Consider the following 27,625-nt stretch of genomic DNA (forward strand, 5'->3'; position numbering starts at 1 on the left):
GGTTAGAAAAAATGGTGAGTTTATCTGAAAACGTTTCCTGCCAGAGCCTGGGAAGAGAAGATGGCATGCTTTTCTCCATCTTCTGAGCTGAATTTTGCTAATTTACTGTTTGCAAATCATACCAGTAAGGAAAAATCATGCTCTGTCAAAACTGCTCCACTGTGAGTCCTCTTATCAAAAGGCTATGGACAACCCATAATGTCAGCACACACTGCATTTGGCACTTGACACTTCATTTTCTACTCAGTTGCAGTCAAGGGTCCTGTTAAGCAGTCCTGCAAGGGAACATATGGGCACGCTTCGTGTTCTGGATAAGCAGTTGTTACACTGTGGTCATATATTGGTTAGTTAAAAGGTATCACTTATATGTTGGTATGTATTAAGAGATGGTCTATAAAGACATCTTTGAAAATACTGGGGGCTTTCTGACAGGGAACCAAACCTGTCTCCCATTAAAATTGCTAGCAAAACTCACCTCATTTTTGATACAGTCAGGATGAGGTTCTGGGTAATAACAGGACTTACATATGAAAAATAAGGAAGGGAAATATGCATCCAGGCATAGGTTTTGGCAGAGTGGGGTGCTTTTGTCAACAGCCATGAGCGCTGTACTTGCACTTAATGCTCAAATTACAGCTACAGATCCTGAGAGGTAAAGAATTGTAGCGTTTGCCTTGGCTTCCCACAGAGCTAAGTGTACAGACCTCTGGTGGTTTTAGCCCTCACTAAACTGCATTTGGATTTGTAACTTTGCTGCTTCTTTGCTTTCAGGAAAATTTTATAACATAGGAGACCAGAGGGGCCATGGAGAAGATCACTGCCAATTTGTAGACTCGTTCTTAGATGGAAGGACAGGACAGCAAGAAGATCTACCAGTCAAAGATGGTAATTCCTTAAGAACATCTCTGCAGCAAACCTTGGCAATTCCTTTGTTTGTCAGTTTTTTCCTGCCAGTGAAATCAGGGCCCACCGCTGGGGTGGGCAATGGAGAGGGACTACCAGCTCTGCAGGCAGAAGGGAGTCAAGAAGATTTTGAAGATGAGCAAATGTCTTATTAAAAGAATGTTACGGCTCAGGTTCCGTTTGGTAGTAAACAGCCTCTCCTGTTTAAAACATTCCAACAGATTATTCATATTCACATTTGGTATTACATATTTAAACCCAAGCACAAATTTGAGTTTGCAGAGAGGCATGAACTGTTAGGTTCAAACTAGCAAGGTTGATTTAAAATGCCATAAATCATCACTTCAGCATTAAACAGCTCTGTTTAGTGCTAATGAGAAACTAAGAAGTTATTACTGGAAAATATAATTCATGCTGCAGCAAGTCTGAATACTCTAATTCAGACTGGGTGCACAGAGTTCCAGTCTAGTCTAAGTGGACAGGGGAGATGTCCTAAATGCAGCCATGACCTGCCTGGTTCTTTTTTCACATGTCGCTTAAGCTCCTTGAGTGTAAGCAACTTGTACTTCTGCCAGCTGAACCTCCGCCTTGCTTGTTTGCAGCATCCCTGGTGTGATTTATTCCATTCCCTTGTAAGAACATGGGCCGTACTGGTGGAGGTGTGCATGCTGAATGTGTAATGGAATGTTTTGATGAGAAAAATATCAGAGTAGTTTTCAATACAGTGTCAGTGTGATGACCAAAACTTCACGGATGTAGTGCTTCATTTATAAAACATCTTACAGTAGTACACAAATGCATTGTGGTAGGTGTGGTAGGTTAAACTGAAGTACCTAAATTTTTTACAAGTTTTTCAGAAAACAGGTAAAGAATCTGAAAAGTATTTTTGTATGTTTTAAAAAAGATTTTATAAATAGAAAAAAAGCTCTCTATGCCATAAGCTTACAAGACACACACAAAGCCAATTTGTTTTCAGTTACTGGATCTAATTGACTAGATGCATGAGATACGTTCATTTTTAGTTTAAAAAGCAAAAGAAAAACTTAAAAAAACAAAAAACAACAAAACAATCAAACAAAGGCACACACCCAAAACAAACCTGTAGCTTGTATTTCTAGTAAATGAACCAAACATAGGAAAGAACAGACATACTGTCCATTGCTGCTCAGTTCTTCCCTGGTTGTGGCAAGCCGATTCAAACCAGGATTAATTTCATTTATGTTCAACCTGAAATGCAGGGAGGGAATCATGGCTGTTGTGGTGTATTATTCGCAGAAACGATTATTTTGGGTGTATGTTAGCATGTGCCAGCATCTACGTGCACATTTGCATGTGTTAGCCACTTGCATGCTTCTGATGGTCAGGTTGGATACAGCGCTAATTGCTCGCTTAGTTTTTTTTAACTTCACATTAATTGTTTGAATGGGAAGTGTGTATGTTGTCACAAAACAGATTTAAAGCAGAGGTTTGATCTTTCACCTGGGATATAGGGAAGATTGTGTGAAATAGCCCTGACTCAAGTTATTTAGGTTCACTGCAGTGTTAATGCTGCTGCAGGGGGGGGCTATTGAATCATGGGGCCTTTGCAAGAAGCAGCAGCCTTGTGTTGAGAGAAGGCCCCGCAGCACCACAGGTGAGCAGGGGTGGCAGAGGGCATTTGCCTCTCCTGCCGGCACCACCCGGGGGTGAGGTGCTGAGAAAAGAAGGCTCTAGGGTGCCAGGTTTTCACCTCGGCCCTACTCTGGGCTGCAGTGGTCCCAGGCACTTCTGAGGGCAGTAGACAAACCACAGTTGTTTCGGGCTGCTCATTAGTGTCAGGGCTGCAAGTAACCCTAGCTGTGGCAGATGGGCTAACAGCCTAGTGACTCTAACCATTAATTGAATTTTATGCAAACCCAACAGGGAAATCAAAAGAATGTACTCTTTTATGGTTTAATGCAAACAAAACTCTGTTCTCTGTTCTAGGATTTTTCAGGGCGGTTCGTCAGGAACCTGTCAAATTTGGAAAAATAGGCGGGGAGACTCGCATTAACTACGTTCGCTGGTACGAGTGTGGAACATCAATACCTGGGAAATGGTAGACATGACGTGAACCTGGTGAAAAGACCCAGCACTAACAATCCCTCCAACTGCCCAACCCAGCTCAAAGATGGAAATGTATGGTATGCCTGTCACTTAAACAAGTTTGCTGATGTGTAAGGTTTATACAAGTCTAATGCCAATACTGCATTAATTGTGTAATAGCATAGGCTGCTTACTGTAGTTATCCAGTTTTACAAATTTTAGATTTAAATAAAAAAAAAAGAAGGCTAGGGACATGGTGTAGGATAATGTGTAGGGAAGCTGGCTCCCTATTCTTGAGGTATGGTTTATATGGTATTTTAAAAGATACAGTGTGTATATTATTTATCACAATGTTGTAATAAATGTTTAAGGCACAGTTATGGTAAAGTTGGTCATGGAATGCAGTGTGTGTTAGTTTTTAAATATTCACTGGTCTTATTATAATGTAAGTGCTATAAGCTATCTGTCCAGATAAATCTGTAATGTTTCCCTCTTTGTAAATTATAGAAAAGACCCTACAATTTTTAATATCCTGCAACCAGTAAACTTGAAGCGCTTTCTCCTTACATGTACAAACAGTTTATACTCGTGCCTAAACACTGAAGCAGGTTTATAGTACGTGCAGCTTTAAACAATCAGGTTAGTATTTTTTTTCCGTATTTTTTTCCATATTTGTTTTCAAATGCAAGCTTCACCTCCAGCAAAACAGTATGATCAGCCTATGACTAAGGAGTTAGAACTGTTACCCAATAACGTGGCAGTGGTTTGCTTTACTCTAATTAAAGCAGACAGGTACATACATGCACTGAATAATAATAATAAAAAAATAATAATAATTAAACTGGACTCCATTGCCATGGCTTTTCATGAAAATGTAAGTTTTCAGAGAAACTTCATGGTTCAAAAACCGAGTGTATGTATAGTGCAAGGAGGGTTTAGAAAGATAAGTGAAATGGAAAAAAATAAGCTAGTCATAACAGCATAATCAGGTTTATTAAAAAAAAAATGCTTTAAAACATTGTTTGTTGGGGACAAACGGGAAATAGTGATATCTAAACTTTTAAAAGTGCTTTACAGCAGTTAAAACCTCTCCCAAAGCTATTGTTGTACTGCTTGAACATTTATGAACTAAATAAAGAGATGTAGTTTTTTTTTAAAAAGTGTTATTCATTACATTATTAATGTATTGAAAAAAAAATATGAACAGGAACACACAGATATATATAAGTAGAAATAGTCATTTATAGAAAATGCCTTATAAAGTACATTGCAGGTACACTGTACGCCTAATAAAATATTTTTTAATCAAGTGTTTTTCATTGTTTTACATGAAAGCAAGTATTAGTTTCTGTGGCAACTGTTGTTATTACAGGAAGCAGTTCATTCTAGAACAGGACCTTATTAAATAGTTTGATGAGCACCTGAAGTGTTAGGTCTGACAAGCACCACCAGCAGTAATTACACATTACAGCTTACTGGATAAATCCGTGCCTGATATGAAAGCAACAGTATTTAAGAACGCTGAAGGTAGGAATGGTTTTGCTCACTTTATTTCCTAATTTGTCTTTATGGGAGTTCAAGCAGTGTGATCCAGTTCATTTTTTTGTTCCCTACTCTTTAGTTTTATGTATTCCTAGAATCCATAAGATGGAAAATAGTTCTAAGAGAATGTTTTGCCCATTGCTGTTTGTTGAATTTTTTACAGCTCTTCATCTGCCTTTTCTTGGCGTAACATTCAGTCACTAGCATTGCGCTCCCAGGTTTTTCTGGGTGGCAAAGAACTTGTGCTAAGTTGTTCCTTTTTGAGAGTTCTTCATTTAAAATATGGATTTGGCTTAATCTTTCAAGTAATAAACCAGTTCTCCCCCCTGCCCTTGTTAAAGTGAAAGTGGTAAGAGGTTAGTTCTAAGATTTTATATATTAGTTCTTATTCATTTAGTAAAAGAGTTACTTGGCAATTAAGTAATAATAGTAGTGCAAAAACATCTACTACTGCACAGTCTCTGCAAATGCAATCTATTCACATTTCTCCATTTACTCACCTAAAAATCTGTCTCTTGACTTACAGACCTGAGCACCACTGATCTTTTCCTATGTAAGTGGGCACGCTAGGTGTGCAGTTGTCTTAACGTAGTTTTCTTGTTCTGTATTATCAAGATTTTAAATCAAGACCAGGCAAGTAATAGATTCAGGGGGGTTTTTATTAGCTTTCCATGTGAGCATTACAATTTATAATACATCATATCTAGTTTTACCTCTGGAATGAATCTAATTTAGTACATCATGTCATTAGTAAGAACAAGCCTGATAAGTGGGCTAAACTTCCAACTAGCAATTTAATATCCTTCAAACAAGGCAAGCTAGGATGTCAATCACTTTACAGACAGTTAGGCATTGTTTCCCAAAACCAACCCGGCCCCAACTTAAACTAGGAAGCAGATACAATTTAAAGCAGGAACGATTTGTGTGGTCATTCCCCCGCCCCAGCAGACTCTAACCGACAGTTACGAAGAGCGTTTCACCCCGTTACAGTTTGGGAACCTCTGTTGAGACCACTGGAGTCTGTGGGAATGGCAGGTGGGTGCGAGTCGCCCGCGCCCCGTGGCAGCTCCTTACCGGTAGCCAGGCCCGGGCTGGGCATAGCCCTGGGGGCCGAAGGGGGGCCGGGTGCGGGCATAGGGGTTGGTGGGCCCGCTGGGCGGGGGGGTCATGGTGCTGCCAGGCGGCGGGGTGAAGCCAGGACGCTGGTAGGTGCCGGGTGCCGCCTGGGAGCCTGGGGGGCCACTGTATGGGGCCGGCTGGGAGGCCTGCGTGGTGTAGGGCTGTGGGGGGAAGCTGCCCCCTGGGTACTGCTGTGGCTGCTGCCCTGGCAGCTGCGGCGGCTGCCCGGCGAAGGCGGTGGCTGGGGCCTGGGTCGCCTGCTGGCTGTAGGCCCCGGGGAACTGCTGCGCTGGCTGCGAAGGGGTTTGCTGCTGACTGTAGCCGGCTGGAAAGGTAAGGAGCATGGTGGTGAGGCACAGGAAGGAACCGCAGGTGCATATAGCCATACATACATCTTTCTTTAAATGACCATGATGACGGCACAAAATAACGCAGTAAGCACAGAAAAGGCAAACAATAATGAACCGCAAGGGTTCCTGCCTTTCACATGAAAGCACACGGCCTGGTTTGGGTGCACTACAAACAGCAGAATAGCAACAGCAGAAGGAGCAGTATAAAGTAGTTCTCCCACAACTAACAAAAACTTAACAAAAAGACAAACAGGATTTTATCATCGCGTCACATTGAAAATAAAAAGCCTTCCTTGGCAGGTAAGGCAAAAATTTACCCTTTTTTCCCCAACTAAAAAACTAAAACCAAATTCTCGTGGAAACATTGTTAAGGCTTCGTATTCTTAAATCATATCTTTGGTTAAATCATAGATGTACTCAGATCTTTAAATGTAGAGTTAAATATGAAAGTAGTTGTGCAGAAAAGAACACTTCAGTACAAAACTTCCATTTAAACATGTGCCAAACTTGATTTCTCTGTACAAAACCAGCTTCCAAAAGGATTTTTTTTTTCTTTTTGAAGACTTTAAAATAACAAAAAGTCCTTTAAGGAAGAAATAGCTACTTTTATCCATCATGAAACACACCTGCAGCTACTTGCAATGAAAATTCTCCATTGACTGGAATCCTGTCAGCATTAAACACCAGATACACAAATTATTAAAAGTGCACAGCCCTAAACAGAAAGAGCAAGGATTGAAGAATGCATTGGAGTAAATTTTGAACTCACCTTGAAACCTGGGATCAAAATTTACTCATGAGACGAACCTTGGAAGGGTCCGTTTTCACTACCGTGAGTAAATAAGCACATTCTTGCCTAGTAGATCTACTGGACAGAGTGGGAATGGATCCTGCTCTTGGGGGATATGGGTTTGAAAGGAGATAATACTCACAGGTACAACATCAACAAACAAAACCTGTTTCTGATTAGGCTAATCATGAAATAAGTTAGGAGAAACATACTGGAGCACATTGTGAGGAATTAGGAATGCAGAACTCACATCGCACTACAAATTCCACAGGAACTTCTCCAGTACAACTGGGGATTAGATCATGGTAAGATATTACTGGTAAGTAATTTTTTTTTCTCCACTCAGTTTTTAAGTCTAAATGAAGTCAGACAGACCCTTTTACTTTCTCAAGTCTAATTTCAGCAGAAGTAACAAGACTGTTGGAAGTCTGTCACTGTCTTCTAATTACAAAAGTGAGATATCTGCAGAGAACAAAGTACCATTTAGAGACTCAAATCAATCAGCTCTTGCACAGAGCCCAGGAACAAGGGATGAGGTACAAACCTTCAGTTCCAAGTTTTCTAGGGTTCTCATCCAAGATAAACATGGGAGTTTTTTCATAAGCGCTGCAAATGTTCTCATCTACATCAAAACTGATGCACTTCCACTGTATACATTGTGGAAAAAAAAAAAGCCTTACAGGCTGTGTTCTGAGTCACTTAACAGTATAGGAGTCTTCCATTTGTTTTAAACAATCTTCATTAAACTAAGGAATGAGATGTGCTTTTTATCATTTTCTAAAGTATTAAACTGGAGATTTGTTAAGGAATCCTGCTATTATATGTTCATCCCTCTACTTTAGCTGGATTATGATTCCTAGAATATACTATCCATTATTAGATGTCTACTTCTGCTAAAGTAAATAACTGGAAATTCTGCAGTCGAGTGTATTTTGGGTGTATGCAAAACCTAGCTTTTCTTATTTGCAGCTAAACCGCTAATGCAATAAAATGGTCTCCTGTCAAAAGCAGTAGCACTTTTAGTTGAAGTATCAGTAACATCTACGACTTAAAACCAAAAAAGCCTATCACTTGAAGTTCCTCCAAAATTTAGTAAATCCTTAGCTCTTACAAACACCTTAACAACAGCTATAATTAGTGATCACACCACTAAATTTTATATGTCAAGATCATCCTAAATGCAAGAAACGGGATCCATCTTTATATGCCTCCAATATTTAAGTAAGCTATATTGGAATGTTCTAGTTACTTGGCTAGAATCCCAGGATTGCAGCCATTAATTAATCCTGAAGACTGCTTATGCTTCAGGTGATCTATTTCACTACTTTTTTTAACCAATGCATTCTACTGATTAATAAATAAGTCTGCTGGGTCACAGATACCCAAGTTCCCACTCTAATAAAAACACACACGGCTACAGTGCTTTCTAACTGGTGATTTGTGGATCATGCCATTCTCCACAGGTGCTCAGCACCCTGAGCTGCCCCACGTATTCAGGAACCAAAGCTCAGAGGGTCAGGTGCCGAAGGAGACCTCGCACAGCCATGGCACAGTTTGGGGGAGCTGCTTACCTGGGTACTGCATACCATACTGCTGCTGAGGCTGAGCCTGCGGCTGCTGGGCAGGATAACCGGGCTGTTGGTACTGTTGGTACATCTGGCCTGTGGGGTGAGAACTTGTTTAGTTGAGGCCTAGCACCCGAGCTGTATTATAAACACAAGATGGACAACATCCCAACAGTTCAAATTGCAGAAATAAACCCGGAATGTGTGAAAATTTTTCTTAAAAATCTAAAGACAGTGAAGTTTGAGCATGTGTCACCTAATTACCAACTGAAATTAAATTACAGATTTTAGTTTCTGAACCATACCATTCTGAAGACAAAATAAATACTTCTAGTTTGACGTGAGGCTTACTATTTCACATCTTCAAGGGATGTCAGCAGCCATACACCGTTATTAGCACTACACTGGTGTGTAACAGAGCAATAATCTTTATATGGCTTGATAACTGCTCCAGAACTTACTGTGTAAATTAAAGTATTTCAAAAGTTAAACATGTCCTCAGATTGTCTATGTTAGGTTTTTAAGACTATTTCCGTACCAAAGTACTGTAAGCAGAGTAGTACATTATTCTGACCACATTTTCTAGACGGGTCATCCCTCTCTTAATATCTGACTTGCTGCAAACCACGTTTTCTTAAGAGACCCAGGGGTATACTCCCTAAAACAAAAATAAAACCATTCATTCTTAAGGTCAGATATTCCAATTCAATGCTAATTTTCCCTAAGTTTGCTTTTTCCATTTTCTTGGCAAGTAGAGGCAGAATATTTGTTTAGACAGCCTATGGGCCCTGCTTAGGCTTTATGCTTCTGCAGTTTTTCATTTTAATAACATTCACAGTCAAAGAACAAAAATAATTATCTGTCAAGCTAAAGCTTAGCTAAACTGAAGCAAACTTGGAAACTTTACTACTATGAAGTGTTACTGTACTATTATTCATTCTGTAAAGATCAACAGACTATAACTGTAAACTATATCTTCTGAATTGCACCAAGACAGTAAAAACCAGCTCTGCTCCAAGTCCTCCCACATCCCTGAGAGTGCTGCTTTAACAGAACTCCCTACTTCCTTTTAACTCTGCCTTATTTGCAGCTGAAGCAATGACAGTTTATATTCCCACTAACCATTCACATTTGTATCTGGTACACAATTATCATGAGATGAAAAGAGTACTGAGCACAAGGGCTGAAGAGAATTTAAGCCTGTTGTCTTGATAACTAAACAAAAAATCCACAAAAACAATAACAAAAAAAAACAGCTTCTAATTTTTAAAGCCAGATGTTGCAAGCTCTGGGAGGACCAGTAGAAGGCTGCCTGTCTCAGGTAATTGCCTATAGGCTAACACAGAGACCACACTGGCACCTGCTGGAGACGCCAGGTAACACTATGTTTCAAAGGAAAGTCCCTGAGCACTTTATACAACATAGTTTATGAAAAAAATTTGGAAGCTGATAACCACATACATTACCAAGTTTTGGTACGTGACTGCTATTTGCCATATGTATACAACGGACAGTGTTAAGTGCTCCCACTACTATCTCTAATGATCAAAGCGTAATACTGACTTCCAATCTCTTCCCAAGAACTGAACCAACCTAATTTTATCCAGGGTAAAGAAAATTTAGTAATAAAGCATTTCAGTGCAATAATAAAAAAATGCATAAACTACAGACTAAAAACCTTCATTATTTTCACAGTTGTATTTTTACATACAGAAAAAAAAAGGACTTGGGCAAAGGTATAACACAGTTTTGTGGTTTTTGTTGTTTTTAAATCATTATACTTACTTTGACCCAAAGTTAGAAAAATTATTAAATCTACTCTGATACATGAACTTAGACAATTTCTTTCCTAAGATGAGTTTTGCTGAAATAAGTACTTTTTTTTTTTTATGTGGCCCAGCAACTATGGCACAGTTTCACTGCTTCTTTCTTCACTAGGAAGTAATTTTTCCTTCCCTTGTGTTAGCAGCGATTCAGGATTCCAACCTACTGCTGCTAGTGCCTTTACAAGTTTCACTTCACTGTTTCAGATCTAGTTTGACATCAACACTTAAAAAAATCTCATGACTTATTTCATTAAAGAATAAAAGGTGAAACTCATAAAAACAGAAGTTCAGTAGCTAAGAAAAAAATATCTTGAATATTAAGTTTTCTGGCTGCTGACAGAAGAACCTGAAGCATTGTTTTCCACTTTTAGGCATATCAAAACAGACACCAAACAGTTATTACAGCTTTAAGCTATGAAGATGACTCTTCTTGTCTTATTTATATCACTTTAAAATTCTAAGGGAACTAAGCATTAAAAGCTGCAAGCAACAAAACAAGTGTTTTTATACGCTCCACTTCAACCAATGGCTTTCACATTTGCTTAAAGATATACCTAACTACAGGTTGCTCAAATCCTCTACTCAATAAACTTCAGCCAAGGTATTTCAAGTGACTGTGACTTTGATCACCATCACCAATGCCTCTTATATGTGCCTCTGCATTAAATCAGTAAAGAAAGTAGCAAAGGGAAACAACTGTATAATGTACTTTGTATGGAGGTACAGGTACCAAAGCAAGCCATTCTTCAGAGAGTTTTGTCCAGAACTGTGCAGGTCTGTGCTCTTACAAAACTTCAGCTGAAAACAATGCCCAAATGTAGCAAACATCTGAATAGGTTTGTTTCTAGAAGTCAAACAACATGTAAGAGGGCATAGTCCAAAGAAATCTAAATACCTGAATCAAGCCCTTAAGCTTCACAGGAGAGCCAATTTAAGCTCTCAGAAGTTCTGCAGGAAAATTTCAATGCATGCATGATTGTTTAAGATTTCACCTGGCTAACACAGAGCCATGCATACAATAATAATATCATAATGGCTCTGTTTTGTTAGATAGAAATGATCAGTAAACAACACTTAACTCATACTAGACAAGCCAGAAAACTGTTGGCTAAGTGAAAGCAACTACGAACATTCCTTGACACAACACACGGGATACAATCTAAGATGATCTGATAGCTTTATAGTGCGGCATATTATAAATTTACAGGAAAATTAGCATGGATGCAAGTAGAAAATAGTGCCATGAAGCTCCTACTCATTTACATCACCTACCCTTTTAAATAAAGGTACTGCTCCATCTGCCGTTTATATGTTGAATGGCATATGGGAGAAAAGAAGAATTTCTGCCTGGTGGGACAGATCAATTTGTAGTTTGGTATCGACTTCGGGTCTGCTAATTCGAAGTGGTAGCTACTGACTGTGCAGATTCAGACATCATCATCTACGCCTAAAATAGCAGAAAAAGGTGCTACTCACCTTCCACCTGACCTGTCTGTGGTTGTGTTCCAGGGTACGCTGGCTGCTGTGGCTGAACACCAGGGGGATGGGCAGCAGAAGAGGAGGAAGCGATGCTATCCGGTGTTCCCGATCGCTCTTCTGCAGGGGCACTGGGTGGTCCTAGAGGAGCAAGAGCAAAACACATTAAATGAAATGAACAGGGAGTTTGAAATAAGCAGTCTAATACAAGTCCATTCCCTTGCAAAGTGTTCAACATTTTTTTCCAGTTTTCCATAGATATACATCTGAGAGTGTCAGGCCTGGCCTAAAACAAATATATTTGCACATCTCATATCACCCTCTAAAATATTTTGGGGGGGGTCCCACCTGTCTCTAGGTCAGTCACTCAAATTTCACGCTTCAGAGAATGTGACCCGTTTTGGGGATAAAGCCCTCCACAACAAGGTGTTTTTCTGCAGCTTCAAGCCTAACCTTGCACACACGCACTGAAGACTTGCTACTTTTGGATAAAATACACACCTAAGGTACCTATCTTCTTCACCTGGAACAAAGGCGCAAAGCTGCAGGAAATTATTCAAATGCAGTAGTGTATAGTTCATATGGGCCTGGGCAATGAAGGGCTTTACCAACAGTCACACAGCATTTGCACACCCAGACAGGATATGGTAGGTTTCAGCCTGAAAGCAATAGCCTTCCTTGATAATTCTGTAACTATTCCAGATACTGAGTAGCACCCAAAGAAAGCATGGACACAGAGATTTCAGTTTTTATTTAAGTTAATGAGAAGTTCTAAGATAGGCACACGAACAGGTACAGTATACTATAATTAAATACAAAATATTTTTTCTAGAAACAAGGGAGCTTAAACCCCTATCTTTCCAGCTCTTAGCTTTATCACTACAATGCATGAGACACTACTTTCAAAGTTAAGCGAAAGTATTAGAATTTCTGCAAATTCACTTTTTTTTTTTTTTTTTTTTTTTTTTTAGTATTTATGCATGCACCAAACATTTGCATTTTTATGTTACCCTTAGTAGGGGAAAAATGAATTAAAGCTGCCCGCTTCTGGTTTTGGCTTTAAAGCTACAACCCTGCAGTTATGTATGTAGAAATGTGATTTCTCTTGTCTTGATTAAATGGTCCTTTCTGAAGTTCATTGTGCATTCAAAGTCAAGTCAGTTCAGTCTATCAAAAGAATTAAAGAGACATGTAGACCTTAGAGTATCACTGATGCAATGATGAAAGCATTAACTGACTGTGAAGCTTTGTAAAAAAAGACAAAAACACACTCCTTCAAATATTAACTCTAATTTCCAGCTAGTTGTACTTCTCAGCCTACTCTAACACTTCATTGTTCATAAATAGTTCATTTTAAGTTTCCACATACCATCAAACCTTTACCTAGCTTGTGAAATAACCATGCTGTGATATACCCAAAACATTCCATGCAGGACGAGATCGCTTAAAACCATATTAAATCATATAAACACCACATAAAACTTGGTCTACAACCAAGTGTACATAGCAAGCCCTGTTAACAGCAGTTTTAGGTAACAAGGCTCTATTAAAATTTGACAGACTTGAGCAGATTTCGTGAAAAAATATATTCTCTATATTCTTCATTGCACTCCCTATTACATCCTAAATTTCTTTTATAATTTCAGTCATCCTAAGTTGACTGTATTCATTTAAACAGTTCATACTAAAATGTTTAGCATTCTAGTATGAGTCATAATAGTACTAACAGTCATACAGTTAGTTCTTCAGGATAAACATAATTCTGACAAGTAGGTTATTCCTTTCTATTCAGAGTAAAAAAAAGTTGACACTATTTACTTTTGAAATGCAAAAAAGAAAAGGCAGGGTTACACAAAACATTCTGACTGACCCAAAGAGCAGAAACACAAGCCAAGAATCTAAGCTGAACTGCAAGATCAAACCTTAAGGTAGAGGAGTGGGTCCTGTTTTTCATCACTGGCAGATACCCTTTAAGTTACTCTACAAGAGTTATTTTAGTAGTAGCTCTAAGTAATTCGAATAAAAAAAAATATTAAGCTATTTTCTGCTCCAAGCTAGAACACCAAGCTACAACCAACAGCAACATTTCAAAATTTTGTATACAAAACCTAGCAAACCCAGTTACAACACCTTAACATATCCCATTTTAGAGTTCTGAAAATAGCCAACACAAAACACAGCTTAATACACCTAAAATACAAGTGCTTTATTGCCATTGATTACTCAAATCTTGATTTGTCAACAGATTTTGCTTTCGTTTTTGTGAGATGTGTTCTTACCTGACACCTGATCATCTGTCAAGCCAAATGCTGACATGACATTCTTGCTGATTTCATCCTGGTTTTTTAGCGGATCAAATGCAGACATGCTTGCTGCTATAACTTGAGTAGATGGCTTAACATTAGCATCAGCAGCAGCAGGTTTTTCTTCCCTCCCATCTACAGCATCTACAAAGGAAAATGCCCTGTTATTAATTCTTGAGAATTCAAAAAAGAAAAAAAAATGTACATACATATTGTCCTACATCAACTTTGAAAATGCATAGCTTCAAAAAAAAACTGTTTTAACTGTTGAAATGCTTGTGTTGCACTCTACGATCATCACTCTAGCCTCCTTACAAATGGGTTATAACCCAAATCCTCAGTATTCCACTGAAATTAATAACTGCTTATATTGTAGGACCAGGGGTTGGCTTTATTGGTTTTGTTGTAATAACAAAAGCAATGTTTCCTAAAAAAAAGAAAAGGCTGGAGCTACTGGCTTTCCTCTTCACTCGGAACACTGCACTTCGTCACTTTCTGTCATCATTTTCTGTGTCCAATCTTACCCAAAAATCTGTAGTTAAGCACAGAGGTATACTTTTTACAGTACAATGACCCTAAGCTAGGAGAACACTCTCAAAACTGGGAGAAAATGAGTTCCTTCCCTGTTTTGCCCTCCCCTATAATCCTTTCCCACCCCTATTCTGCACCCTTGTGCTGCTTACCCTGAGACAGCTCTGATGCTGGTCTGAGCTCAAAATGTGTGGATTCAATTTCCTAACCTGGCAAAAGAAGTAAATATAATTTTTGCTGAATTAGCTTTTTACTGTTCTAGTGAATCAAACTTGCTTAGCAACATGACAAGATAAGCACCAGAGCTAGCCCAAAGTAAGCAGTGTGAGCGCTCAGCTGGGAGCAAGATCTTCCCTCATCAGCAACAGACTATTAATTCAGCTCAAAGCCTGATCAAAACATTGTCCAGGCTCACAAGCATTAGTTACAGGGTTTTCATATACTGCAACAAAAATCGTACTTCTGTTATTTCTAAGTTAACTTACTGCTTTACTCCAAATAATCTGAACATGGATTCTGCCTCTGAAATAACTGAAGCATTAAAAACTGAGCAACAATCAAGAATGATCACAACCAATACTCAAGACTCCGTCTTTCACTTGGTTAAACAGCACACGACTATGCAATTCAAGCCAGACAATTCTTTGCCAGGCTGCCTACCACTTTCAGGCAGATTAGTGGAAACCCCAGGTTCAGCTGGTGGTTCTAGACAGTCCAGCAAGCGATTAACTTTATTGCGAAGTTCTATCAGCTCTCGACGCAGGTATTTCACCTGATTAGATTCTAGGGGTCTTGGTTGTCCATTAACTGCAAAACAATAATTAGATACATTTAAGACTGTAGTAACATTTTGATATCCAGTTTAATGCTGAAAAAAACATATATTCCCAACTTTTATTTGCTTGTAGTATCACCATCCTTTGTGGAGTTTGGGGTGACACACAGTGAGTCAACAGAGACTAAATTCATTCTGGAGCTTACTGTTCCTTTAATATAATCTCATTTCAGCATAACTAAGATTACCAAGTACCAGAACTGCAGCGTAATTTTTGCAGAAAGTTTCTGCATCGTTTGCTCAATTTCCATGAATATACCCTGAACAATGCAAGTATCGTGCTTGGCTATGGAAATCTGTTCCATTAGACAGTGCCTGTACAACTAAGGCAGCACACACACCACTCCCGCTATTCATCAGTAGGGTCAGACTCTGGGTTAAAAGCTGCTTGCTGTTCCTTGGAACTATGTACTAAATTACCAATAGCATCTTGAAAATAAAGAATAATTCTACTCAAAGGCAAAAGGATAAATGTTAAAATCTATTAAGCTAGAAGCAATTGATGTTTTTTCTTAATAGCATACTAGCAACACTGCAAGTTTATCACCATTTAAAATTTTTCACACACCTGTGAAGAAAACCCCACAAATGCTAGAGTGGAAGATAATGTTACAGAACAGCAACTGACCGTATACATTTGTATGCCAAATAATTTAAGCAATCTTATAAAAAGAAAGACAGTTTCAATTTCCTCTAAGTTCAGATATCACAGGAAACAGCAATAGACAAAATAGTTGTCGTATTAATGTAGCATTTTTAAATTACTGATTTCATTCTACCAAGGTGAAAAAGTTATTAGTATCTTCCAGTGAACTTCACTGCCTGAATTTGTAAAAAGGCTATTAAAAAAAAAAAAGATGAAACATCTTCTATACTTACCAAACAATGTCAGCTTAAGTATCCTACTGCACTGAATTGCAAAGGAAAGATCTGAGCTATCAAAAATTGTTATAAGATCTCCATCTGAAAAGAACACAGAAGAGTTCCATTAAAGCAAACCTATTAACTACCAATCTTCACACTAGGGCAGAAAGCGTTACTTCATCACTAAAGAATAACTCTCTGTACTTGATTCTGAAGCTACTAAAAAAAAGTTACCAATTAACAGTATCACAAAAATGGCACCAAACTGGTACTTATTATATGTATGAGGAGAAAACTGAAGGCGCAGAAGTAGAAAACGGAGGTTTTGCTCTCTCATTAGTGAGGCTTAGCTCTCTGTTTCCCTGTGCTACAATCAATTAGAATCATTTACTGTTGATTAAAAAGCATCTGCAGAAACTTGGGTAGAATTATTTACAGAATACAAAACACTTATCAAGAAAAATGAAGTCCACAAAAAAACATTTCTGTAAAATACTATTACAACAAAGCAACAAATCAGACTTGTGCATAACACAACAGAAAAATGCTTATTATTTTAATGTAAGGATCAGCACACAAGGAAAGTATTCACAGAAGTTAAGACAGAATTATGACTGGCTTCAAAAGATAGCCTTCTGACATTAACCCTTTGAAAAGGAAGTTCCATACAGCTCATCATTCTTTGGTATCTGCATACAGGATGAAACATGATAGATAAGAATTCACAAAGACCAACATAAGAAAGAATGATGCTGCCAGTTAAAATTATACACCTATTTCAAGTGGCTCCAGAACTCTGCTGTTCACAAACCGTTCCTAAAAAACGACAAGAGTGTTTACTATGATTTATATGAATTTACCGCTGGCACTCATTGTTTTTGTCCTCAGGCACTGGGTTTTACTACGTATTCAAGAACCTTCAGCAGGACAAATACGCATAGTAGAACAATCTCCTTAGTTCAGAAGCTTGAAAGGTGCCCAGTTTGAAAATAAAACACCTCTGTAAGGCAGTTATCACACTGAGACTTCTTTGCCCTGGTAATTAATAAAAGCATCACATAGCCTAAGATAATTTAGAAATACACTTCTGATGATCTTAGGCCACAAATCCAGAGACCGAAGGATTGGGATTTAAAGTTTCCTGGCCTCTCCAATCAACTATCCAAGTTTGAAAAACCATAATTTATTAGATTTAAGGATTATGAGAGTTTAACGAAGATAAGACAAAGCCACAATTTTTACAGAGATTTTAAGTGGAAAATCCCATATCCAGGCCTGAGTGTCACTAGCTTCATGTTACAGAAACAAGAAACAAAGACAGGAGGGGGTAGATGAAGCATTCTTACAAATACTTAAAGAATGTGCACATGTATTCTGAGAGTACCCAGATCAGGGACATAAAATTACAAAATCATTATAGCCACTTAAAAAAAATCTGCTCATAAAAGATGAAGACAAGAATTCCTCCAGGTTTGGAGGGATAAATACAACTGAAATAGCTATACAGTATATATTCCAACCCTTCTAATGACTGAAACACATTTAAATAAGAATCTTAGCTTAGCTGAAACAAAGTCAAGAATACCACAATCTTCATAGGACAATCAAATTTAGTCCCCAGTTCTGTTAACTTTTTCCCTAATCACTGCAACTTCATCTGACATTAATATTGTTTAAATGTTCTTAGTAGCGATCATCATCTAGGGTAATAAATTCATGTCACAGCAGAGAATTAGTACATTCTGAGACAGAAAACTAAATTAAAAGTATGAAGCCTGTAGGCTGTGAAAGACAACCAAAGAATGAAACAGTAATTGCAGTCTCCATCATACACATTTATCATCTTAAAAAAACAAACCAGCAAACACAAAAATGGACAGTTATACTTAAAGAACAGGTAAGAATGTAAAAAAAAAAAAAAAAGGGACTGGAAGCTTTAACCTAATGAAAAAGCATTCATAAATTTTACCTTTCCCTTTCCAGAAAGGAAAATAAATCTTTTATTTGATAAGAGGAAAAACAAAACCACTGCAAATCCACTGAGCTCTCCCCTACTACAGGTCAAGATCCCAGAAAAATAGCTCTTCATTGCATATGAATTTTGATGAGAAGCAGTCTCTCTCAAATCTTTATAAACCTGAAAAACTGCCTCAGAGACATTCAAAGTGAAATTTTCTTGCTTAGACATATGAGCAAAGGTTACTTGACATTTTAGGTACCAGAGACAGTGCTCCTAGTGCCACTGAGAAATATGAACCTGAATGCTTCAGTAATGTAGCACTTTTACTGTACACCAGCATAATTATTGCAGTCTTTGATCTGATTAAGAGGCTTTGGATTCTATTATTCTATCCAGAGTTTGATGTTTATATAATGAATACCATCCCTCTCTCCCAAATTGATTAACTTACACACTGACATTCAAAGAGAAAAACCCCTGAGAACCACAACAATCATTCCATATGTCTCAAACAATGCATTTTTCATACCGTGGAAATGAGGAAAAATTACTTTTAATAAATATTTTAGATTAGGTTAATTTTTTTCTCATCTTTACTGACAGAGCAAAACAATCAAGAATTACTACCATATAAAATAATTTTAAGTCTTAAAAGAGTTTCTGTTAAATCATACATATTAATTCACTTCTCGCCTTCAAACCCACTCTACCACTGATAGCACACAAAAAATTGAGTGAATGAGTAGACAGCAGAACAATCTGCAATAGCATCAGCTTCCTGCAACAGGAAAAAGTGAACTTTCAGATAGCTGCTATTTCAGAAACACTGGAGGAAATAATATGCTAAGACAGCACGCATAATCACAGAAGATAGAGCTTGTACTGATTGAATCAAATGATTTCAAAAGAAATCATCTGCATTTGCCAATAGTATTTTGGACAATTTTAAAGAGGTAAGTTTTGCAATTTCTGTCCTCAGATAAATCATATCAGAGCAACAGTAGTAATTAAACCTCAACAGTAGAGATTAAACCTTACCTTCATCTTTATACTTTATTGTGACTTCATCATTGCTGAGAAGTTTTCCTCTAAAAACTCTTTGCATCATTAGCACTAACTCATCATAGGTGATATCCTCATTGTGGATAGGAATTCTCCTAATATCTTCACCCAGCTGAGCTTTGATGATCAGCTTCCCACTTAAGTCCAGCTGCCCATTCATGGTGGCTCCCTTATCACCTACAGACCTGTTAGCAACAAAACATTAAAAACATGTTTTAGAAAACTAAACTGTTATTTATTTTGTGTGTCTAATTGAAAGTTCTGGAGCTTTCAATCTTTTGACAGCAACACGGTTAGGAAGCTCTCTGGAGCACCTCTCTCAGACACATTCTGCAATACACTAATTTCACAAACAATAAAGTGAACTGTACTTTAACTGAGCTCATGCGCAAAGCAGAATTCTGGAACATCAGATTCCACATTAACAGTTACCACAGTTCCCAGCACTTGTAATTTAAAGACGTTTTATAAATCAGATAGCTTGTAAATGTGTGTGACAAATAGGAATTCCAACCTTGTTTTTGTTTGTTTTGTAAGATAATCAGCTGTAAGCTGTAATGGAAAAAAAAAAAGTAGAAAAGGAACTAGTGTCCCAAAAGCAAATCCTAGGGATACACGTATACATCTCTCTTGAGGAAAGTGAAATTATAGCAAAAGTTCGTAGCTTTACAATATTGTACTGGTTACATTAACGCCTTACTACATTTTTGTATCCCATAATTATGATAACGCAAAGGGCTGTTTTTCCCTTTTAAGAAAGGACTGCTAGAACAAAATATCATATTTCAAAGACTATATGCAGTAAGGTGGTTTTATTAAGAGAATCAAGTTGAATTAAAGAGAATCAGGTTGTGAAACCCATCTTTAAGAAGGGTCGTAAGGAGGACCTGGGGAACTACAGGCCTGTCAGCCTGACCTCGGCGCCAGGAAAGGTGATGGAACAGGTCATCTTGAGTGCAATCACACAATATATGTGGAACCACTGGGGGATCAGGCCCAGCCAGCATGGCTTCATGAAGGACAAGTCCTGCCTGACCAACCTCATCTCCTTCTACAACCGGGTGACCGGCCTGGTGGATGAGGGAAAGCCTGTTGACATAGTCTACCTAGAGATCAGCAAGGCCTTTGACACGGTCTCCCACCGTATTCTCCTGGAGAAGCTGGCAGCCCATGGTTTGGACAGGTACACGCTTTGCTGGGTTAAAAACTGGCTGGACGACCAGGCCCAGAGAGTGGTGGTGAACGGAGTGAAACCCAGCTGGCAACCGGTCACCAGTGGTGTTCCCCAGGGGGCAGTGTTGGGACCCATCCTCTTTAATAACTTTATTGATGATTTGGATGAGGGAATTTAGTGAACCCTCAGTAAGTTCGCAGATGACACCAAGCTGGGGGGAAGTGTCAATCTGCTGGAGGGCAGGAAGGCCCTGCAGAGGGACCTGGACAGGATGGGTCGATGGGCAGAGGCCAATGGGATGAGGTTCAACACAGCTGAGTGATGGGTCCTGCACTTTGGCTGCAACAACCCCATGCAGCGCTACAGGCATGGGGCAGAGTGCCTGGAAAGCTGCACAGAGGAAAATGATCTGGGGGTGCTGATTGATGCCTGCCTGAACAGGAGCTGGCAGTGTGCCCAGGTGGCCAAGAAGGCCAACAGCATCCTGGCTTGTATCAGGAATAGTGCAGCCAGCAGGAGCAGGGAGGTGATCATCCCCCTGTACTCTGCTCCGATAAGGCCGCACCTCAAGTGCTGTGTTCAGCTTTGAGCCCCTCACTACAAGAAGGACATCGAGGCCCTGGAGCATGCCCAGAGAAGGGCTACGAGGCTGTTGAAGGGCCTGGAACATGAGTCCTGTGAGGAGCAGCTGAGGGAACTGGGGTTGTTTAGTCTGGAGAAGAGGAGGCTCTGGGGAGACCTTACTGCTCTTCTCAGCCTCTTCTCGCAGATAACTAGTGATAGGACTGGAGGGAATGGCCTCAAGTTGTACTGGGGGAGGTTTAGGTTGGAAATGAGGAGTCATTTCTTCTCAGAAAGCGTAGTCAGGCATTGGAACGAGTTGCCCAGGGAGGTGGTGGAGTCACCGTCCCTGGGGGTGTTCAAGGCAAGGTTGGACCTGGTGCTTAGGGACATGGTCTAATGGGTGACATTGGTGGCAGGGGGATGGTTGGACCAGATGATCTTGGAGGTCTTTTCCAACCTTAATGATTCTAGGAATTGTGCATCATTTCATATATAAATGAAAAAAATTAAGATCTGCACATCGGTTTTATATACATGATCAGAATATGTTGAGGGTTCCTCTCCAGAAAACAAGACAGAAAATCTATCCGGTTTTTAAATGTTATCCAAGATACTTTAACCAAGAATTCCTGTTTTAAAAAAGCTGCTCATTAGGCCACACATTAGCTACTTGTTAGGCTCAGAGCCACCACACTGTTCCACAGCATACATGGCCAGAACAGCTGGCTACTTTTTGGTGCTTTAAGAGAAGTGGACAACTACTTCAACTTAAAAGGAAATGCAACAAAGCCATCTTGCGTCCAAGAGGCACATAGCATACACTGAAAAGTCACATCTTTCATTCTTCATATATGACAGTTTAAAAATTACCACTTGAATGAGACACCTCTCTTGTTAAAAACCACAAAGGGCTTACATTTTAAGAAAAAATAGAAACTAGAGAAGTTACCAAGCAGAAGAATGAAAAACAAACTAGATAGCTAGTCAGGTATCCCCATCACTCTTCACTGTTTTGGACAAGACCAAAACAATAGCTCTAGAATGAGGAGAAATTAAAGAAGCAGTTATCTTTACATCTAGGGTACAAATACTGGAGAGCTTAGGAGCACAAAGCCCTACACATCAAAACTGACATTTTCAAAACTGCATGCTGGCAAGCATGTTGTTCTTCCTGTGCAAAAAGAAGTATCGGTAGTGATACGCAAATATTTCTCCCTTAGCTTTAAGGATACTATAACACAGTGCTTTGTGAGAAAATTGAATTTTGCTTTGGTCAGTCAATTTTTAAAGCACTACATTAAAATTACTTCTCTCCTACCAGAGACACAAGATACTGAGCTAAAGCCATACCTTGATGTATCTATATATATATGTAGGCCTACTATTTCAAGGGCAATGTTCTGCTTTAAAAAGATGTAGTATGATGCTATCTCTGGATTGCAGCTCAGTTTCTAGTCTTTGGTAATTAAGTTAATGTAAAGCAAACGCTTCATCCAAATCCCTTTGTTTAGCCCAGCTGACATCCCAAAGAAGAAACAAGCAACTACCAAACAAAACTCATTCTCCTAGTGGGATGTAACAGGAGGTAGGTGGATACAGAGAAATTCAGTCTAACTGCAGAAAAAGAGACCTGCAATCCACACAGCAAGGTAGCAGATGAAACACTCTGATGAAATGGTGAAGTTCATAATATTGTTAATGTTTGCTAATCGTGTCTCCTGAGTCTTGCCTGCAGGTGCATCAACTCAGTCTAGTCATTTCAGTTCTATTTTGTTTCAGTAGAAGTTGGTTGTAAAAACAATTTTTTTGCAGAAGGCTTTAAAAAAGTTAAGTATTTAAAAAAATAGCATCCATATACAGGTCTTCTTTCACCTCCTTCCCAAAACCATATATTTATCATTACCTTGTCTGTCTTACTGATGCTGGATTATTGGTCAAATTTCCCACCTCACTTCAGGACAGAGTTAGGATAAGCCGCCATGCACTATCAGTAGCAGAAAACAGGAAGCTGCAACAGAAAGAAAAAAAAATACATTTATTTACTGTCAGACTTTCTTAGAGTTATACACTTCACATTAATCTTTTACTATAGAACACTTTAACAAACAAACCCAATTTAAAGAAGTTACTATATTATCCCTAATGTAACAATCATACACTTCTGAGTATTGTGGAGTTTGAGGTTCAGCTAAAATAGATCTTGAACAAGAGTTTTAACTTCATAATAAAAAAAATAGAGAACTAAAACTTATTCCAATTTCATGTAGGAGCTCCTAACAGTAACATGCTCCTTTCCAGGACAGCAATCTTCCCCAGCTGTCTGAAAGTACTCATTCATACAGCCTCCATCTTGAAACCCCAGGTTAAGTTAAAGAAACTAGACTTGGATTGATTTAGCACTGTAAAAACCTACAACTCCATCTCCTAGTTTAAGGCTGATGCCTCTGTGGCATTAAGTAGCGTATCTTCCAGAAAGCATTAGGACTGACTACCAGCAGTAACAGAGTAGGAATTCTTCTTTGCCACAGCAAGAACCACCAAACTGGGCAAGAAGGAAATCCAGTCAGAAATATGCAACATTTAAAAATATGATCTGCCCTGAATTTAGCTTCAGATTCTGTGTTTTTCTGCTGGAAAGCCTGCACCGAGCTGCCTGAAATGTACATAGGCCATGTGTTTATCACACAGGTGTTTGTTGTCCAGAGCTACAAGACCCTGATTTATCACAGAAAACAACCCAATGTACAACACAACTCCCACTCAGATGGTGAGTGTACTCCACTGTATTTTTCTCCTTCTCTCTCATATACACATGGTTAATCTCAAACATTTGCGATCTGACTTTTACATGATTTGTTGCTAACCAGCAGGGAAAAGGAAGTTCCTCTCAGCCACATGATACTGGACTTCCCAGCTCTCCTCTTTCAACTCAAGATGGAAAAACCAGAATGGACAGGCATGAGGAACACAGGACTGAAGCAGCATGCAAGTAAGCCCCAGAAAAGGGACAAAGCCCCTCCCCAGGTCTCACTCACTCCCAACAGGAGAGGGTACAGCGCTGTGACAGATGGAGCAGGTGAGCAGGAAGAGACTACCTTTCTGTCTCCTGACTCACACTTCAAGAACTGAGTAACCCACAGAGAGGGTGCTGCTCCTCACCCGATCTTACTGCAGCTCCAGGTACAGCTTCCAAATGAGGGACAAATCAGGAATGCAGAAAACAGCTAAAAGTGGCTGAACTCGGAGTTCACTTAGCTTGCCTCCCGTGTTGTTTAAACAGGATAGTTGGGCACTGGTTATGGCACTACAGTGTAATTTACGTGGAAACTGACGATGGTAAGAACAGGACCTCACTGCTCCTTCGGCAGACACCCTTGAGCTGCCCTGGCCTTCGGAAGGCATCATTTGTTTTTTTGTGCAAGGAAACTGGCTACTCTACCATACTCACAGAATTATATCGTCCTAATCACCAACCTTACACCCAGAAATCCATTGCACGCCTATCAAAGAACAAGAAAGATACCGGGAAGGCATTTAAACATGCTTTTTTTTGTCCAACCCTTCTCCGCTCTCCTGAAGGGGCCCAGGGTTAAAGAGGCAGACTCTCAAGGCCGCATCTGCTTGCGAGCCTTACGGAAAGCCGGGTGAAGTGTTCTGCTCATTGAATCACGCAGCGCCCGACCCTTTCCTCAACCGGGGTGACACAGCCAGACGGCTCCTCCACTCGAGGCCATTTTCCACAGACGACACCCCGAGCGCACACTAATACGCCTTTTAACAGATCCCATCGTGGCATTTACATTCTTGGAGAGGGTGAAGGGGAAAATAAAAACCCAAACAACCGCCTTCGGCGTTTTCCTGGTTCAGGAAACCCGCTCTCTCTAGGAACCACGGTGCCACCCCCCTGCCCTCCCCGGGTACCACAGCTCCCAGCCCTCACCCCCACTGCCCAGCTTTGGGGGCCGGGGGCTCACAAAGGGCTCCCCCGGCCGCCCCCCCCGTCCCCTCGGCCGCCCCTCGCTCTCTTACCCCGCCGGAGGAGCCCCCGAGGCTGCCAGGGCCCGGCCGGGGCCACGCCGCCGCCGTACGTGGCACAGGGAGCGGCGGGGCCGGCGGCAGGGAGGGACGGAGGGAGCCGCTGCCGGGCCTGCGCATGGCGCCCGCATGCGCGCTGCGGGCAGGGCCTCTGAGGGACAGGGCTGAGGGAGGCGGGGTGCTGGGCCCCGCTGGAAAAATTGTCTCTGGAAAGACAATTTTGGGGTTTGGGGTTATAAAAGCAAGGCTTACGAACTCCACGTTTCTCGGGGATACGAAAAACGGTTGTGGGAGTTTGATTGTGTAGCCTTTCTCGGTGTTTAGGGGAGTGTGGGACAAGTCTGGCTGGCGATAAGCAGGCTGTGCTCGCACTGAAATCTAAAGGGAGGTGAAAAAAAGCTGAATGTGGTCGTGGTTTTAAGACTGAATTCTAGATTTTTGGAGGGAGCGGCTCAGGAGGGTTTTTTGATAACTGTTACAAAGTAAAGCTAAAACAGCATATCTTCAGGAAAACAGGACTTTTCCATCCCTTACAGACACAAATAGTGCCTTTTTTTATACCTTTGTACAGATGATTCAGTCTTTCTCCAAAGCATTTCCTTATCAAACTAACATTTACAGTGCCTTATAAGAAGAAACCTCATGAATGTAAAGCACAAATATGATAGCGAATGCCAAAGTTCGCTATGTTATTAATATCAATATATTCCACGTGTATAGATAAGAGTTGAACTATTGGTCCTGTAACAGTTAAGCATATAACCCTGGATGGAAAAAAAAAAAAAAAAAGACATAAAACTTATAATTTTCCATATTCTTTGATGATGAAAATGTTTGCTGTTAGGTCAGATGTGCGTAGTGCTGGCTATAACAGAGTAACATCTGAAGTTAAATACAGGATGCTTAATTTGATTAGTTAAAAGTCAACACTTTGCCAATTCAGTGTTACAAATTCTCTTCAATTTTTGTTTATGGCAAGAAAAACACTGTAAACTAGAAAATACTGTCACTCTTTTAGGGAGCCACCCTCGCAGTGTCTAGCTGCTTTTTAAAACGTAATCAAATATCATCCTTCCTAAACCACGCTGTAATTTCTAAAATACTCTTTCTTCAATACAATTAAAGGAATTGAAAAAGACAGGTGTTGTACATCTGATTTACAAATAAATGATGGATACTGCATAGGAACATAACCTGTCCAAAAAAAAAAAAAAAAAGGTTATGAATTACCTTTCTTAGATAAAATTTACTGACCTTCTTTGCCTTCCTGAAGCACTAGTGACAAACTTCAGCTTTTTATCTGATAGGACCACTCTCTTTGGAGGCTTATTAGTGCCAGATATTTCTTTTCTTCCTCACAGAAAGATTCTCATAGAAGAATTCTTCCTCACAGAAGAATTTCTTTTCTTCCTCATAGAGAGAGCACACATTTCTAAGATATAGAGAAGTTTTCAGGACTTCTGAAACATTTATATCAAGACATTCACAAAGTCTCATTTACCATGTCCAGTGTACTCGGGGACACTGTCCCTAAACATTCAGTCATCACATTTAATCATGCCCGCAGGCCTTATTTAGAGCAGCTTGGAAGTTTCCAAAAACACCACACATTCATTTAAAAAAAAAAAAAAAAAAAAAGCGTGGCTGGCTGGCTGGCTGGCATGCTCCTTAAAATGGGTTGTGCAAAATTCAACATGGTGTTCTTATTTTATTAAAACCACTGATGGCAAAGCATGTGAGTGTATTTATTCATAGAATGGAATAAAGAAATAATGTTTTTTAAAGTTGCCTGTCTAAATTTCTTGGGCTTTTTTCTCACACAGGAGAGAATGAGGTGAGTCAGTACCATTATTCCCATTTGTTAGAGAAGAGCCCATAGAGCTTTGCTCAAGTCCCAAAGCGAGAAGAGGTTGCTCCTCTCCCAAACTCTCCACAAAGCCAAGGGACAGAGAGACAGGCACAGCCAAAAGCCAGCACAGAGCAGGATGGTAACTGAAGCACTTTGGCCTCCCAAAGGGAACAGTCATCCTGACAGGCTAAAGCTGGGGGTGATGTGAATAGGAGCTATGTTATATACCCATAAAGAATTTATTTCCCAGCCTGATTCCTCAAGTGTCTAGCTTCTCTTTCTTCATGTTGTCATATGAAAACAAAATATTTTGTCTATCATTTCATCTGAAGAAGTTTTATTTGGGAAATTAAAAAAAAAAAAAAATCTAAGACATTTTCTTCTGTGAAGACAGTCATAAAGCCAACATTTTATGGAGGTAGTATATACAGTTTGGGCCCAGAACCGGTACGAACTGTGCAGCTGATTTACCTTTTGGTTTCCAATTAAATTAAAATTGTTCTTACAAAAGGGAGAGGAGAGCTACATGGCATAAGCTAAGCAAACTTGTTCAACGGGCCTGAGAAATGAGACAGGCATAAACAGAGCAACTTCTGTACTGTATAAGTGGCATCAAGAGGATCTAGTGCTGCATTGACTCTCAACAATCACACACACGTGGTCCTGCTTTTGACTCCTGCTGTTCTGGTCTAAAGATCTATGCCAAGCCACCTGCAGTTGGAATAGTCTGTCCGTCATTCAACATACCAGTGAGATCTACATAAAGCAAACTCTGAAAACATATGGGTTTATATTTCATGTATTTACAGGTTT

The 27,625-nt window shown here is 39.6% G+C and overlaps 2 protein-coding genes across 2 annotated transcripts in view; one reads left to right on the top strand and one right to left on the bottom strand.

Moving 5' to 3' along the window:
* The window catches only part of ABI3BP (ABI family member 3 binding protein), a 134,392-nt gene extending 129,390 nt beyond the window's left edge, over positions 1-5,002 (top strand). The window contains exons 57-58 of the mRNA XM_050710963.1: positions 772-885; positions 2,869-5,002. Coding sequence (XP_050566920.1) covers positions 772-885; positions 2,869-2,984 — 230 coding nt within the window. The 3' untranslated portion in view covers positions 2,985-5,002. The remainder of the gene's footprint in view (positions 1-771; positions 886-2,868) is intronic.
* A 148-nt stretch (positions 5,003-5,150) lies between these two features.
* Positions 5,151-25,116, bottom strand: TFG (trafficking from ER to golgi regulator). Its single transcript, XM_035540476.1, has 9 exons — positions 24,958-25,116; positions 22,832-22,936; positions 19,167-19,375; positions 16,184-16,267; positions 15,130-15,276; positions 13,915-14,082; positions 11,636-11,776; positions 8,340-8,429; positions 5,151-5,953 (listed from the first exon to the last, which is right to left on the bottom strand). The coding sequence occupies exons 3-9, from the start codon at positions 19,348-19,350 to the stop codon at positions 5,580-5,582; spliced, it is 1,188 nt and encodes a 395-aa protein (XP_035396369.1). The 5' UTR covers positions 19,351-19,375; positions 22,832-22,936; positions 24,958-25,116; the 3' UTR covers positions 5,151-5,579.
* Between the last annotated feature and the right edge of the window lie 2,509 nt (positions 25,117-27,625).

The sequence above is a fragment of the Cygnus atratus genome, chromosome 1 (genome assembly GCF_013377495.2).
Source record: "Cygnus atratus isolate AKBS03 ecotype Queensland, Australia chromosome 1, CAtr_DNAZoo_HiC_assembly, whole genome shotgun sequence".
Lineage (NCBI taxonomy): Eukaryota > Metazoa > Chordata > Aves > Anseriformes > Anatidae > Cygnus > Cygnus atratus.

Coding starts and splice junctions, on each gene's coding strand:
- TFG (XM_035540476.1), bottom strand. CDS start 19,350: ATGAATGGGCAGCTGGACTTAAGTGGGAAGCTGATCATCAAAGCTCAG. Junction 14,083..15,129: donor CACTAATCTGCCTGAAAGTG/GTAGGCAGCCTG, acceptor TTTCCTTTGTAG/ATGCTGTAGATGGGAGGGAA. Junction 5,954..8,339: donor GTATGGTATGCAGTACCCAG/GTAAGCAGCTCC, acceptor TTACCTTTCCAG/CCGGCTACAGTCAGCAGCAA.